General features: G+C 42.0%; 1 protein-coding gene across 8 annotated transcripts in view; it reads right to left on the bottom strand.

Moving 5' to 3' along the window:
• The window catches only part of LOC138208295 (golgin subfamily A member 7-like), a 23737-nt gene extending 8640 nt beyond the window's left edge, over window positions 1-15097 (bottom strand). For 4 of the 8 annotated variants that reach the window (XM_069166082.1, XM_069166079.1, XM_069166080.1 and 1 more), the window contains exons 1-5: window positions 15018-15097; window positions 12803-12928; window positions 9689-9841; window positions 7157-7258; window positions 5762-5813 (exon numbers count right to left, since the gene is read on the bottom strand). In XM_069166082.1, coding sequence (XP_069022183.1) covers window positions 5772-5813; window positions 7157-7258; window positions 9689-9841; window positions 12803-12928; window positions 15018-15026 — 432 coding nt within the window. In that variant the 5' untranslated portion in view covers window positions 15027-15097 and the 3' untranslated portion in view covers window positions 5762-5771. The other 4 variants (XM_069166077.1, XM_069166076.1, XM_069166078.1 and 1 more) reach the window with 4 other exon arrangements.
• Between the last annotated feature and the right edge of the window lie 2093 nt (window positions 15098-17190).

Here is a 17190-nt window from a genome sequence, read left to right as displayed (position 1 = left end):
AGGTCAAAGGTCACGGAGGATGCTCTGTACAGAACATGCAGGTATATATTTGTCGGACAGGGATAGATTGTAGAGACGCAGTGTTAAGGGTGCAGGTCTGGGTGGTCCTCCCCGAGGTGTGTGCTGGGCCGCCGCAGGCCCGGCAACAGCTGCTGCATGAAAACAGCTGGATTAGTCAGCGACACGACACCGAGCCGGCATTTGAATAAAAAAAAAATAAAAAAAAATGTTTTCACAAACACAGTCCCACTTGTCATAGTAACCGGGAGCGCCAATGTGTTTCTGCATTACTTAAATAAATCATTATAAAATGTATTTTCCATCTTATTTTCAGACTAACTTATTATAAGTATTATTAAAGTATGAATGCCGACGGACTCTCCTCGTGAACGCGTTAAATGCAGCAACACGTCACGGAAACATTGAAGTTGCGCGTCCACGGTCTGACGACGAAGCTCAGGACACCCGGCGGACCGTCGCAGAACCCGCGACACGGATTTAAGGGTTTGAACCGGAAGGACAAATCGTCGCGAGATCCGGCGAACAAACTGAACGCGAGATGCATTTTTACTCGATTTTAAAATCTACGGGAAACTTTACGCGGCGCATTTTTTTTCCCTTCGCGTGGAAACATAAAGCGGCCGAAGTGACTAACGCGACGGCCGTCGCATTCGGTCGCATTTACACGTCTTTGTCTGTCTCTTCCGCAGATGGCAAAAAGCTGCGCGTACACTCGTCTTCGTTGTGGAAAGCAGCTGCGGCTCGTCGGTTATTCTGTGAAAGAAGCAGAAATGCGACACGTTCAGAACGAAGTGCTGCGCGGGCGTCCTTCGGGATGATTCACAAAATGAAAAAGCAGCAACTCAAAAACGTTCTCTCCGTTTGGCCGGTAAAATTTTTTTTTTTTTTTTTTTTAAATGATGTTTGGAGGGTGGAAAAATTCATTTCAGACAAAAAAAAAAAAAAAAGACCAAACTCGTGATGAAAACCATTTCTGTTTTCACCTCGTCCAACATTCCCCCGCTGACACTAAACACTCTGGTGTGCGGGCGGCCTTAATTTACGAGTTTGCGAAACGAAAACTTTTATCGGCGGCAGAATGTCTTTTTTATTTTTTTTGGGGGGGGGGGGGGGGGGGGGGGGGGACGCCGCCGACTTCGTCTCCGTCGGCTTCCTGAACGGACGTTCGGTAAGTCAGCGGCTGTCCGGGCCGAGTTGTCGGTAGGTTTTTTGTTTTTTTCCTCTCTCTGCAGTGCGGTCCTCCCGCTAGAGGCCGATCCATCACGCCGTTCGGCCCCCTTCATCACCTGGACGGCTCCCAGAAACCCCCTTCCTCCCCTTCCTCCCCTTCCTCCCCCCCTCGCCTCCCAAAAGGCCAGTAAGTTCAAAGAATTTTATTTTCCTTTTTTTTTTGTACTTTTCAACGTGACACCTTTCCAGGAGTTAAAACGTCGTGAATAATAAGTTGGAAAAATGTACGAGGCCGTCGCAGGTTATTGGAAACATGATTTAAGAGTTTTAAATCTGTTCAAGGTTCTCCGTATCGAAAGGAAATTTAAAGCCACATTAATCCGTATTTCCTACAGTATTTTAAGAGTGGATAAAATAACTGTAATGTAAAGGGCGGGGGGGGGGCTTGTGTAGTTTAATTACCGCTCTCTGACCTTAGCGGTTCGGTTCAACACGTTTTAGCCTCTTTTAGCTCACCGTTTTATATTTTTTTTTTTGTTGTTGTTGTTGTTTTTTTTTGTTTTATTTCGCCTCGCTGCTCTTAACCAACCTCATTTCAAAGCTGGTTTCGGACATAAAGCAGATAAACTCCGGCGTACGCGACCCAACTACCGGCAAATAGCCGAGTCAGCTGAAACAGACGCATCTTTTTTTTTAATGAGTTGGTGGAGACCAAAAATAGACTTAAAAGGATTTTGAATTTCAGGAATAAACCAGCAAAATGTTCCTCCATAATATCATATCAATTCCTGTTTTTGGCAAGACACGTTGTAAACACTGACTGACACGTTATGATCTACAGACTTTTAATGATGTTTTTTTATTTTTTTTTTATTTTTTTTTTTAAGCTGTTAGCTGTATTTTGGCTTTCAACACCCGAGGGAAGGATCAGGGCTTTTTTTTTTTTTTTTTTTTTTTTTTTTTTTTTCTTAAGCACCTAATGAACAGGCTTATACCTGCCGTTATTTTCATTTACGGTTTACTAGCTGCTGTTTGATGCCAGGCAGATGGTGTGAAGTGTTTTTTTTGTTTTTTTTTGTTCTGCGTAAAACAAAGAGTGACCGAAGCCAAAACAATAAAAATGTGGGCGGTAAAACCAAAACAAACGAGCTGAAAGACGCACTGCAAAGATGTCGATCGCGTCACAATAATTAACGCCAATTCAAGCAAACTGCGCAATATTTGCAATTTTTTTTTTTTTTAATTCCTGTAATTTTGCCACAAAAAATTGTCGTCAGCAGAAGCTGTGCTGGAAGTATTCGGGCGTAAAGTGTTTTCACACAAAACTCGCTTTATGAACACAAATAAACCTGCATTTACAGTCAGTACGGCTCTAAAAAAAGATTAGAACGCAAATATTTCTGTGACGCGCGGCAGGAAGTGAATACATATTTATTCCTTTATCAGGTAGTGCTTAAAAAAAAAGAAAAAAAAGTAAAAAATAAATAAAAATGTTCGATCTGAACTTTTTTCAAATTCCTGCAAATGAAAAAAAAAAAATAAAGTAAAAAATAAATTTTTTTCGATCTGAACTTTTTTCAAATTCCTGCAAATGAAAAAAAAAATACATAAATAAAGTAAAAAATAAATAAAAATTTTCGATCTGAACTTTTTTCAAATTCCTGCAATTGAAAAAAAAAAATAAAGTAAAAAATAAATAAAAAATTTTGATCTGAACTTTTTTCAAATTCCTGCAATTGAAAAAAAAAAAAATAAAGTAAAAAATAAATTTTTTTCGATCTGAACTTTTTTCAAATTCCTGCAAATGAAAAAAAAAATACATAAATAAAGTAAAAAATAAATAAAAATTTTCGATCTGAACTTTTTTCAAATTCCTGCAATTGAAAAAAAAAAAAATAAAGTAAAAAATAAATAAAATTTTTCGATCTAAACTTTGTTCAAATTCCTGCAAATGAAAAAAAAAATACATAAATAAAGTAAAAAATAAATAAAAATTTTCGATCTGAACTTTTTTCAAATTCCTGCAATTGAAAAAAAAAAATAAAGTAAAAAATAAATAAAATTTTTCGATCTAAACTTTGTTCAAATTCCTGCAAATGAAAAAAAAAAAATAAAGTAAAAAATAAATTTTTTCGATCTGAACTTTTTTCAAATTCCTGCAAATGAAAAAAAAAATACATAAATAAAGTAAAAAATAAATAAAAATTTTTGATCTGAACTTTTTTCAAATTCCTGCAATTGAAAAAAAAAAAAAAAAAAAAAAAAAACCTCAATTAAAAACTGCAAGTTACATCGCAATTTTTGAGAAAACTAAAAAAAAAAAACTCCTGCAGGGACTCCGTGGCCAATTCGACTAATAAAAAAAGGGCTGATGTCGGTCCAATAGGTGGACGTATCAGTCTGAGCCCGGAGGAGACGGAGGCAGATTAGAGAAGCTTAAAACCCGGCGAAGGACGGAGATCTCTCTCTCTCTCTCCCTCTCTCTCTCTCGGTCTGCGGTTCAGACTCTGTTCTCCACTGTGGCAGCTCTTCTATCAACAGCTACTTATAAAAGTCCCGGAGTTTACATTCCTGGAGAGGACATGTTATACGAATCGGGGGGTGTGGTGGTGGTGGTGGTGGTGGTGGTGGGGGGGGGGGGGGGGGGGGGGGGGGCGGGGGAGAGGGTGGAGGGGGGCGCTCGGCAGGAATTTAAAATGGAGAAGATGAATCCCCCACGTTACGCGTCCGTACGGTAGTCGGAGGGGCGAGATGGTTTATCCATCCGCAAAAGGTCGATGGTCTCGAAACGCGTTGCCAAACACAACAGCCCCCCTCCCTCCCCCCCCCCCGTCCTCCGGTAGAACATCCACAGGGTACGTCTTACCCCCCCCACCCAGATGGTAGCGTCTGGGTCCCGTCCAGCACAAAGTACTTTTCCAACATGATTTGTTGCTAAAAACGAGTTTCCCTGACGAACTGTTTTTCGGAGAGAGGAGAAAGAAAGAATTCACCGTGACGGAGAATGAAGCCGTTTGACGGGACGAGACGTGCTCTGGAAAGGCGTCCGGCCAGAGAAGAAGATGTTTCCCATGTAAGAAAGCGCGAGAAGCCCGTCTGCGGTCGACGGTCAGAACCCGTCCCGGAAGGTTTTTGGTTCTTTTTGCGTTCTCAGAAAACGAGTTTAAATAAGCGCAGGGGAACGACGGCCGCCGAGGAATTACCGCGATTCAAATTGTAGCGTGTTCAGCGTTAGGAATGCCGACAGTACCGGGACGTTCCCACCGCGCCCGGTCGTATTCTGCAGCGTGCCACTCGGGCTGTTCTGACCCACAATCCTTTGCGCAGCGGACGTTACGTCACATCTACCGAGCCGCCGAGACGGTCGGTGGCGCTCTAAAGCTCCGCCCACAAAAGGAAGAAGAAGAAGAAGAAGAAGAAGAAGAAGAAGAAGAAGAAGAGACGTTGAAAGGAAGCGTACTCGTTCCAAATCGCATCCTTTTTCTTTTTACTTCAAAACGTATCGCTACGGATACGACCGAGAAGGTCAAAGTTCAAGACGCATTTTTAGGATGAAGTAGGACGTCCTGATCGTACACGTACTACACGCAACAGTAGATACTTTTTAAGGGAAGCTGCAGTCCGTACTAAAAGTTAAAAAAAAAAAAAAAGCAAAAAACATAGTATGCGATTGGGAAACTATTCATGTTGAGATCATGAAATTGCAACGAGAGAGCCGGTATCGTTTTATACGTCAGCATAAACGTAATAGTGTGCATAAATTAGGGCGGGGCAGAATATCAGCGTTATGAATATTGTTAATTTGATGAAAAAGGATCTTGTTAACTTTAAAATATGACACGTCGGGCAAAAATGTCTAATAAACAAACTGAATCCATGAAATCTCTGGATTTTTTTTTTTTTTTTTATTTTTTTTTTTGGACAACAAATGTGATCATTGTTTGATTGCAGACACTTCCAAGACATGTGACTGCGGGGGGGCCGGGCCGGGCGGGGCCGGGGGTGGGGGGGGGGAGAGTGGGGGATTTTTTTTTTTATTTTTTTTTTTCCAGTGTTGAAAAGGACACTTCATCACTTTTCAGCTGCTGAGTTTGTGTGAATATATCATTGAAATATATGACAGAAGACGCAACATGAGGTCCAAAAAATTTGGCAGAATGCTCCTCTGAAATAAATTTCTGAAGCAGCCCTCCTGGTGGGAAAGCACTTCACTCATATTACTCACAGATGCAAAAAAAGGCTTTAAAAACTTTTGATGTGGCCTTTTTCTCTTTGAATGCGGAGGAGGCATTCGTCGTGAGAGCGATGGGCAGCGGGGGCACGTGGGAGGGGAATGGGGTGGGGGGGGTGGAGGGGGGGTGGTGCACTTTTATTACTGCTCTTTGACTCCTTGGAAAAAAAATGTTTTATCTGTACCCTTTAAAAAAAAATGTGTTTTGCTGGATGTGATTAACGGCGCCGCATTAAAAATCGGTTCTAATAACAAAGTCCTCTTTATGTTTGGGGGCGAGGGGGAGGGAGAGGGAATTAAAATACAAAATAATAAAAAATAAAAAGTCACGAGACTCACCGTGTAGCTTTTATCTGGTCGGGCTTCTGTCTTCGAAGATGGTGACCTCAACCTTGGTGGGGTTCAGTCAAGGAAAAGAAGCTGGAGCGAGGTTATGCACATTCGATTGAAAGGTAAATTAAATTTCAAGTCTCATCATTTTTTTCATTTAAACAAAAAAAAAAAAAAAAACACTGGCAATAAAACAGTGGCTGTTGTGAGTAGTTTGGAACTCTTTTTTTTTTTTTAACGAGCTCATAGTCCACGCTTTTAGCGGTGACATTTTTAAGAGCTCATCGTGCTGTCGAGTTTTGGAAGTACGCTAACAATACCACCGACTCCTCCAGCATTACAGGAAGCATTACAGGGCTCCTGGCTAGCATGAGTCCACATGATACAACCACAGACTGGATGGAAAAGTGTTCGTGGCTTCCAGGTCTGAAAAATGAAGCCGATTGGGGAAGCGCTTTAAACCGCAATACCACCGAGTGCCACTAGAGGTCGGCTCCAAAGACTCCCATTCAACTTCAATGATAAAAAAAAAAAAAAAAAGTTATCAAGGTTTTGCTAGTCAGTCACGGTGGAAAATCTATATTTCCAGAATATATATGGTGAAACACAAAACGTTTCCTCGGTTCAAATGTAAAAAAAACAACAAAAAAAAAAAAAACTTTTCAGGTGAGACGTTTCCCGTTAATCCTCCAGAGTCGACGCAGCAGCTCCGCCGTGTCGGCAGAAATAATCCAGATCGCTGTCAGTCCTGTAAAATTATAGGCAAGAGTGGGAACAAAGCTCAGCTGTGAACAATTTCAGTCATATTTTGTTATCCCTAATCTCCTAGTGCCGCCCAAGTCCAATTAATTGGGGATGTTGAGTCACACACACACACACACACACACACACACACACACACACACACACACACACACACACGCACACACACAGGATGTCGGTACACCCGCTGATTTTATGCAGATGCTATGGATTACATAGGAACTTTTATCTGCCGTTTTTACAGGGTATCCCTACATAGCGCTGGATTTCCTGTAAGCCGCCTCCGACTGCTGCTTTCCATTTTCGTCCAGCAGTCAGCGGCGGCGAGAAGGGGCCTGTAAATCACCGCGTCTATTAGGTCATCGCGAAAGCTCCTCGTTCTGCTCGAAAGCTCCGGTTCGATTGCATCCACATTTCCTTCTCCCGATTTCTCAGGGTACGTTCAAACAAGTTAAAAGTCGACCGAGATAATTCCCCACACCGGTGTAGCCTCCCCCCGACCCCTCCCCCGTACGTCCTTTATTACTGCATAACAAGGTTGTTGGGTTGTTGTTGTTGTTTTTTTCCCCTTGGTAATACGTAGCGACCGCTTCTATTTTTTTTTTTTTCCTTTGTTTGAGGCTCACGGGAATGGTAGGATACGACTCGCAGGCCTCTCTCGATGGGGTCGGTGAGCAGGAGGCCTCGCGGTGCGTAGACCTTATCGTTCTGCTCCTGAATGTACCTCGCAATCTTCTTCAAAACCTAAAACAGAAAAGAAAGAAACAGCGATCCCATTTTTAAAACACACAAAAAACCAATTTGAGATTATTGGACGGATTGCCGTGAAGTTTTGTGCACGATCGTATATAAAGAGGCAAGAACGGGATACCGTGTCCCTTAGGGAAAAAAACAAAAAACAACCTCCAGCTACTGGTCTCCTCGGTTCCCAAACATTTTACAGAGTGTTGTTAAAACAAGAAATGGTGCAAAAACAGTGGTAAACACACCCGTCACAACTATTTTGAGATGCGTTGCTGCCATCAAAATAATAATAAAAATAAGCACCTATTTTATATGAAAACAATAAAATGTCTCCGTTTCCACACTCGATATTATATTTGGTCTATTTGTAATAAAATATGGGTTTATGGGATTTTTTTTTTTTTTTTGCAAATCGTTGCATTTTGTTTTTATTTTCATTTTACAAGGCGGCAGTTTTGGGGAAAAACATTTTTTGGATTTCTTTATCCCTCAATTAAAAATCACAATAAAGCGGCGCTTATGGTTTCATAACTGACATATCAGACGGACCGCCAAAATTATTTCACCGAAAGAAAAGGTCACGTGTAGCGTTGCACAGTTTCCCCTCTCATGCCGTTACAGCCTGGAATCAAAACGAGCAAAATCTCCGCCTGACTAAGTGCAACCGGCGGATCCGACGGGCCAACCCGACGCATTCTTGAGCCGAACAGCTGAACAACAGACGGCATTACTTTGGTAACGATCAGTACATTTAAATTACCCGACTTTTATGAGCCCACATAAAAAAAATAAAAAAAACAAAAAAACAAACCAAGCCAAACGGGTTTTTTTTTTTATCCCCGCTCCGTCCCGTCCTCTAAAACAAACTAATTTAGAGGATTCCACTGATGCACACGAACCATTTACATTCCGACCGAAATGGGATTTTACATTGAGATAAATCATATTTATTATCGAGCTTTCTTAGAGGTCATAAATTGTCTCGGTGTTCGGCCAAACTAAAAGTATCCACAGAGCAGCAAGACAACTTACTCACGAGTGTCAGTGATAACCACCTGCAGTCATCTCTACTGTCAACTGTGGACCGAGTCATTGACGTGTCCTCATGCAGGAGTCAAGAAAACATCTGCAACCTCTGTCTATCCTTCATGGATCTTCACTACCAGGGCTGGGTATCGCCTCATACGAGCCCGTGTGATGAGTTTCGGTACAAATACACTTTTTGATACTCTTCTTTGAGGACTATAAGTTTCTTTTAAGTGCGTAAAGTCATTTTTTTTCTTCAAAATTAACAAAAGATTCCTGCTTCTATTTTGTAAAATTGTGAGGATGTCCCACTTCTCTTTGTTTTCAATAGACGTAAATGGAATATTTTGGGGTTTTGGACTGTTGGTCGGACAATGCGAGCGATATCAATAGGTAACCTTGGACCGTAAGAAACTGTGATGGATAATTCTTTGTCATTTTCTAAACTTTGTAAAATCTAACAATTCATGCAATAATCAAGAAAACAATTAGTAAAGTACTTAATAATGAAAATAAGTCATATTTGAAGCCATTGACTGTATATAAAAGTGGTCTGAAAAAAGATGCCGATGTAGAAGTGCCTTAAGGTGCGATACCACCGAGTGCCACTAGAGGTCGGCTCCACAGACTCCCATTCAACTTCTCATGAAATTTGAAGTCAAAACATTTTTTCGAGTTATCTCGGTGTTGTTAGCTAAAGTCGCTGCCTTTTAGTAGTTTTCTGGCAGTCCATCTGAAAATAACTATTATTATTTAGAAAATGGCATGTTTTTGGGGGCGTGTCTGTTTGATTGACAGGCCTGTGGTGCAGTCAGGTTACAGCTATCGGTGGGCGGGACGTAGTATTGGCGCGTTACCAATCAGATCGAGTCAGATCCACCAGCGCCCCCCCCCTCCCAGTTCGTCCAAATATGGTCATTTCCTGCTCCAAACTGCTCCGAACTAGGCTTCATAATGGCCGTTCACAAACCGACGGGTGACGTTGCTGGTTGACTAATCTTTTTAATACTTTATACTACCAAATGTTTCTTTCTTAAAAAAAAAAGAAAAGAAATATATCCGTTTTGAGATGTGACCTCGACACGACCCCGCAAACTTTACGTACCGAAAACTGACTAGATAAAGCACTGAAGCTTTAAAAGAAATACTTAAATTAAATTTCTATACATGTCAAAGAAGAAGATGCGATTTTTTTTTTTTTTTTTTTAATCCCAACAATAAACTGACTTGGTGCGTGGGTCATGTTCCCTGCAGCTACTGTGGCACCAACAACAGCTTATTACCTTATTTTGTATTCCCCCCCCCCCCCCCCCCCCCCCCCCCCCAAAAAAAAAAATAGTTTCAAGCTTCACCCCCCTACTCGTTGTCAGCGCACCAGTTTGTGCAGGTAAAAGGTGTCCCCACCTTCTCGTAGTGAGTCTCCATACACAGGAAGACGGTGTACGCCGTGAGGCAGGCCAGACAGCCTTCAATATACGACTGGCTTCCCAGCTTCTCCGCCTCGGCGTACAGGTTGTTCAGCATCCGCACCGTCTCCTCGAACTGCTGCTTGTCGAGCTGAAATACATGGAAGCACAAAGACGGGGGGGGGGTTAAACTTTTTTTTTTTTTTTTTTTTTTAATCAGCACGGAGCCAGGAGGTTTTTGTTTTTTTTTACTTTGGATGGCGATATTCGAGTGGAAACGCCGTCGTTTTAGCACCGGATCGTTTTCTTTCCATCTCGAGATGAATGAGGGGCTGGATTTTCTCGGACTGCTCGTACATCAACGGGAAAAAAAAAAAAACTGCTGGGCCTCCGTCCACGCGTTTGGAAAAACACCTCCCGAGATGATTAGGATGCCTTGGCCGTGCTCTCTGTGAATGTTTCCACTTAATAGCTGACAAGGATGGGAAAAAAAAAAAGCAGGACACACACGGTGCCGGTCCGGGGGGGACGGGACGGGACGACCGCTGATGGTTTCACCGCCTCAGTTGTTACCGTATCTCAAAAAAAAAATTGTCAAATGTAGGTTTGGACACTGACGGGGGAGGGTGAGGGTGTGGGGGGGTGCACGACCAGTCGCTAGAATCGGTCTAGTCGCTAGTCCACAACGGTTCTTTGCGAAAAGGGGAAAGACGGGCGTCTCCAAACCAGACGAGGCGACGAGCCAGCCAGGAGCCTCCGGAGAGCTCCGAAATTAAAAAACCCGTCCAATGTTCTGCTCCTTCGTGCCCGAGGAATGCAACAAGAAGCTCCAACGCACCGGCGGTCTGAAGGCGCGTTTGGTCTTCGCCATCCTTTACCCCCCCCCCCCCTCCCCAATCTCCCCCCTCCCTCCCCCCCCACGAATTATCAACCACAGAGGCTGCAATTGAAACCACATTTCTCTTGTCTTTCCTTTTTCCGCGGCCATATTAGCAAAAAATTTCAGGTTTTTACAAACTCGAGTGAGAAAGAGGCCGTTTTCTTAACTGTAACCGTCGCCTCATGTAATGTGAACTGGGGGGGGGGGAATAATTATTCTGGAACAGGTCAGAGAAACAATCAATTAACGACACGCCCTCTGGAACGCTTCGGCGAGCGAGTTGCCAAATATTTGAAGCGGCAAAGAGCCACCAAAAATAATAATAATAAAAAAAAAAACTCCCACCGCCGAGGAACGTAGCGGTCTGCGAGGATGTGATGTTACAGCGTGCGAACCCTCTGCAGAAGTCAGCCGGGATCAGACAAAAAAAAAAAAAAAAAAAGTTGGCTCGCACGAAACGTCCTCGCAGAGTGACAAATGAAATAAGTGTCCCGAAAAGGAAGACACTTAACGGTTCGGCATTATGCTGCGTATTTTATAAAACTGGGATTACAGCAAATTGTTAAAGTATATATGTGGGAGAAGTTTTTATGATGGGGGAGGGGGGGGGGGCTTTTAGTCAAACTGTTCAGGGTGTGTGTGTGTGTGTGTGTGTGTGTGTGTGTGTGTGTGTGTGTGTGTGTGTGAGAGCTGAATCCTACCAGAAAAACATGGGAGACCACCCAATCCAGAGGGAAGTGCCAATAAACCAGCGTGTGAGCCGAGTGTTGTGAAGCTGCTCTTCTAATGTGGCGTTGAGCGTTTTTTTAAATTTATTTATTCATTTATTTTTATTTTTAAACCGTCCTGTGAACTCCGAACTGTTCGAGTTGTTTTTTAATGTGGCGGTGAGCTCGCTCTGTCTCGGCGACCTCCGTCTTCCTCCTCCGGGGCTCAACCGACGTCTGCCGTCAGCCGCGGAAAAAAAACCAGTCCAGCGTGGGTTTCCTCGAGGATCAAGGCTCTACGGTTTTGACTTTTCTTATTTTGTTTTTTTTCTTCCCGTCTGCCTGCTCGTTGGTGAACGTCATTGCGAGCGAGTCGGTCAACGCGAGCACAATCGTGAATTGAAACGCGTGGGACCGACGGTCGGTCGCTGTTTGGACTAACCTGCACTTAATGAATAGCTAAAGGGAGGACAGCTGCTCTTCAAGTCGTCGAGGCTTAACGACCAGAAAAAAAAAAAAAAAACACAAAACGAAATCGAATGAACCTAAAAAGTAAAAATCTTTATATATCCATCTTTAAAAATCGGGTAGTTTCTGTTCTTTCTTTTTGCAGATGTCTCCTGTCACAGTTCATGTTTTGGATCTCTATGCTGTCCTTTTCTGTCTCTGCTCTCCTCTCACCGACAAACCGGTCGAGGCAGATGGCTCCGCCCACCTCCGAGCCTGGTTTAGTTAACAGATGGCTCCGCCCACCTCTGAGCCTGGTTTAGTTAACAGATGGCTCCGCCCACCTCCGAGCCTGGTTTAGTTAACAGATGGCTCCGCCCACCTCTGAGCCTGGTTTAGTTAACAGATGGCTCCGCCCACCTCCGAGCCTGGTTTAGTTAACAGATGGCTCCGCCCACCTCCGAGCCTGGTTTAGTTAACAGATGGCTCCGCCCACCTCCGAGCCTGGTTTAGTTAACAGATGGCTCCGCCCACCTCCGAGCCTGGTTTAGTTAACAGATGGCTCCGCCCACCTCCGAGCCTGGTTTAGTTAACAGATGGCTCCGCCCACCTCCGAGCCTGGTTTAGTTAACAGATGGCTCCGCCCACCTCTGAGCCTGGTTCTGTTGGAAGTTTCTTCCTGTTAAGAGGGAGTTTTTCCTTCCCTCTGTTGGAGTTTTTTTTCCTCCTATCTTGTGGGAATTGTTGAATCGTTGAGTTCCTCTGTATAATGTTGTAAAGTTAAAGGATTTGAATGTGTTAAAGCTCCGTGAAATAACCCGTGTTGTGATCCGGCGATATATACATTTTTTTTTTTTAATTGAACTGAACACAACATAATGTTTAAATCGTACGATGATATTCAAAAAAAAAATAACATGAAAACGCGCTTGCCTGAAATTGAGACGATATTTTCCTTATTCTCCACAAGTCCTTAAACGAGCCTCGACACCGGCGTCAATTCATCCAAAAGATAAGACGAGAGGTCGCGGAAAACATAAGTGTCTGTGAGTAAGAGGTGCGACCGGCGTGTACTCACCCTGGTCTCCAGCTCGGAGGGGAACTTGGTTTGGAACTGGCACACGGTGCCGTTGGTGTAATCTCTCTGAATGAAGACTTTGGCAGCGACGGCCGCCTGCTGCCGCATGTCCTGCAAACTGTGAGTCTGCGGAAACAAGGAGGGAACGGTTGATTCACGACGGACCGCGACATAACGGTGGAAGCGTAACGGCGGCGATTTATTTACGCTTCACGCGGGAGACGAGCCGAGAGAAAAAAAAAAAAAAAAACGGTTCATAGTGCCGACGTATATTTGCGTAGATTGTAAATTCTTCAAACTGCAGAATATTTGCGGTGATGTGCACGGCGTGCATAAACTTTCAAAGAAAAAAAAAAAAAAGCTCATAATTTACACGTACATAACCGTTATTACAGCTTTCTTCTTACATTTTTCTGCTGTAATTTTGTGTCCAAACAGCGAAATAACACGATTTAAAACCTCAAACGGCTCCATACTAAAAGAAAATGTTAATTATTACTGAAGATTTTTTTTGAATCTTAAAAAGATTTTTGTGTCATTTTCTTTTGTATTTTGGGTTTCTAACAGCTTTGTACTCGGTGCCCTTTTAATTCAGGCTGCATGTGGGTTGAGGCCACTTTGAAAGGTGAATTACAAAGACAGAAATTGAAAGAAAAATTCACCAGGACTCTAGAATTTATTCACTGTTGTGGGAAAAAAAGAAAAATCCACTGCGCATTGGATGTATAGTGACATTCAACCTCTCACGAGTTCTTCATACTGCCTCAAATGTTCAAAACCAAAAACATAGCACTGAATTTTTTTCCCCCATAATCTTCACAAATCATGGAAATAAATGTTTTTAGGCGAGGCAGGTTTAATCGTAGAGCGCATTTCAACAACGAGGCAATTCAAAGAGCTTCGTGTAAAACCATTGAAAACATCAGGCAAAAGAAAAGGACATTTAAAAACAATTAAGAAAACGGTGATTAAACCATTAAGCGAGCTAAAATAAAAATAAGATAAAAGTTACAGTGCAGTTTAAAAAAAAAAAGAAGAAAGTTAAAGTAATGAAACGTATTAGATTTGATTACTTGGTTAACTGTGAGCCTTCAAGAAACACTGAGATCATCTGCTCCTGGTTTATTGGAGGTTCTCAGCAAACATGTATAGATATCAAATATTATTATTATTATTATTATGAGATAAAAGAAAGATAAAAACATATCTCTTTACATCAGCCTGTAACTAGTTACTCTTGAAGCTCTCCTGCACTTCGAATCTTTAAAATGCATGTTGCTCATTTTATATTTTAACTGTTTAATTTCATGCATTTGATCTGTTCTCCTGCATTTGATCTGTTCTCCTGCATTTCATCTGTTCTCCTGCATTTCATCTGTTCTTCTGCATTTGATCTGTTCTTCTGCATTTGATCTGTTCTTCTGCATTTGATCTGTTCTTCTGCATTTGATCTGTTCTCCTGCATTTCATTTGTTCTCCTGCATTTGATCTGTTCTCCTGCATTTGATCTGTTCTTCTGCATTTGATCTGTTCTCCTGCATTTCATTTGTTCTCCTGCATTTCATCTGTTCTCCTGCATTTCATCTGTTCTCCTGCATTTGATCTGTTCTCCTGCATTTCATCTGTTCTCCTGCATTTGATCTGTTCTCCTTCATGCCATTTCTTTTCTATACTTTGAAATGTTCCTATAAATCTGTTTCATGTGGTTCTCTCGCTGCGAAGCTGCATTTCTTCTATGAAAGGTTCTCTACAAATAAAAATCTACTATCGTCATTGTGACTTTTTTTATTTTGATTTATTTATATTCCAACAAATGTTTTCAAACCGGGCGATAAAGCTGGAAAAAAAAAAAATAAAAAAAAAATCCTGAAAACATAAAACGTAAACGACAAACAACAACAAATGCTTTAACGTAACTTAAATTAATAAAGGGGGATGTTTTGAATTTTAGGTCACAACTGAGCTCGTCTCCTCGGGGAAAAAAAAACAATAATAAGATTTAAATATGTTGTCGGCTTGTTAGCGGAGAAGCTGCCTTAGCGAGCTAAGTTAGCCTCCGACCGGGTTAGCAACCGGAACCGAGCCTCCCCCCCTCCACCCCCCCGTCTGTGTTTCAGACAAAAAAAACACCCGAAACTCGTCACATCACGGATAAAACGCTCAAACAGCACTGACACGTGGAACAATATCAGCTTTAAATTGATCGTTAGCTTACCTCTGCCATGTTGAGCAAGATTTCTGTTTACCTTCCGCTGCCAGCTGTTTAGCATGTACTACGATCTAACACTTCCGGCGAGAGAGAGGGGAGAGGGGGGGAACCTTTCTTCACTAACAACGGTTCCGCGGTGGAAAACGGTTAAATAATTTCAGTCAAACAGGAGCGCAACTTCAAAGTCTTTTAATTTAATGCTACTATATATTTCTATGACACTATTTATAAGGAACATTTTGATTTTTTTTTTTTTACTCCACAGTCTAAATTTGTGGCAGCAGTTTTTGCTTCCGTAGAAATATGAGTATATGAAGGATGCACTGAGGAGAGGGAAAATATGTGGCCTTCATCAGTGATTAAAGAACACGTTTTGTTTTTTTTATATAAAAGTGTTGCTTGTTGGAGTTTTAATCTCTTCTGAAGGAATTTAATTTGCAGAGTGAGCAATTTTACTTTTTTTTTGTTTTACTAATACATTTTGCTTTGAATTTGTCTTTCTGTACCTTAAGTACAAACGTTGAATGCTTTTACTGCTGTGTGCAAATGAGTTGCCATGCATCAGTGCAATCTTTCTAATACAAAAAAAAAACCCAGACACAAATGAGAATGGATTTTGCAAAACACGACAGCATCCTTTCAAACTGTCGGAAAAATAGCTGAAGTATATTTATAGTAAAGTATGCACAAACTCTGGTTTTGTCCTTTTAATGGGACGCGACCGTCTTCTGCGGCTCGTGTGTTTTTTTTGTTTTGTTTTGTTTGGAAATTGTAAGTCTGAAGACAACAGAGAACTCTGTTTATGGTTTTTCTGTTTCCACAACAGCATCAAAACTTAATACCAGAGATGCAGATGGTCCTGGCGTCCGACCATCGCAGACCCCAAAAGCCACAGATGTGCAAGCAGATACATTTACAAGTCTGAGAGTAATCCATCTTGTTTCTAGGCTTTGGGCTTAGAAAAAAAAAAAAAAAAAAAAAAAAAAAAACAGTACACACAACCAAATATCACATTACTTTTTAATATTTGTGGAAAAAACCGTCCATTAGGGGTTTTGTCGCGGAGAGTTCAAGCAGCTACTTACCCCCCCCCCCCCTCCTCTCTGAAAAAAGATGAAGTGTTGGTAGTAAGTTCAGCCTGACAGCTGAAGCGCCCACTCTTCATGCCTCTTCGGTGGTATTAGAGCAACAACTACTACTGTTCGGTTTAAGAGTGACTCACCACGTGAGGAAATGCATTTTTCACACGGCACATCCCCGAAGCATCACGAGGCCCGGCCCCTGGCTTTTTCAGAGGGTAAGTAGTCGACCTGTATAAATGTAAAAAAATAATAATAAAAAAAAAAAACTCCTGCTATCGCCTCAGCGTGAAGAGAGACTGCTAATGAGCACCATTTGGGCCCCTTCAGTTTAACAACACATGCTGGTTAACAGCCCACGACAATGGATTTACTGCCGCTCGGGCCGCTCTTGCAAGAAGGGGGAATAATGGACACACAATACAGCCTCTATAGGTGACCACCTCTGCCCCCCAGTCATAGAAAAAGAAACTGCAGCTGGATCATTCAGCCCTGGTAAAATGTAACTGATTATCCTGTTTCAGGTGTTTTGATAATGCAAAAAAAAAAAAAGTCCACTTTCTTTTTCATATTATGAACCACAATGGGAGTGAAAAACTGGCCACCGAAGCAGCAGTGTGTGGACAACATGGGGAGTGAGGTGAACCTCAGCCTGTAAGGTGGTGGTGGTGGTGGGGGGGGTGGGGGGGGGGGGAACCTGCTCAATTATACTTTTTTTTTTTTTTCTATGTTTTTCTGGTCATTTTCAGTTTTCATGACTTTTACCCGAAGCGGCTGAGTTTAACCGCAATTGCTCAATCTGGATTCTAGCAGAGAGTAATTACCAAAAGTGGAGGCAAATTAAAATGAAATGATCATTTTGCACTAAAGGCAATACCTAAAATTTTTTTTTTTTAAATCCCTATTCGAAAGCAATGCACCTCATATCCACACACACACACACACACACACACACACACACACACACACACACACACCATCAGGCAACATTAAAGTGAGTGAACAATAACCTTGAAGGGAGACTTTAAGTATCATTTTCAATTCTGGACTTTTACTTGTAATGGAGTGTTTTAACATTACATGGTATTGAAACATTGACT

The sequence above is a fragment of the Embiotoca jacksoni genome, unplaced genomic scaffold (genome assembly GCF_022577435.1).
Source record: "Embiotoca jacksoni isolate LCO1_2020_lvr unplaced genomic scaffold, fEmbJac1.0.p SCAF_37, whole genome shotgun sequence".
Lineage (NCBI taxonomy): Eukaryota > Metazoa > Chordata > Actinopteri > Embiotocidae > Embiotoca > Embiotoca jacksoni.
Note: the sequence above shows the minus strand (reverse complement) of the source record. Positions and strands in the feature narration are given on the sequence as shown.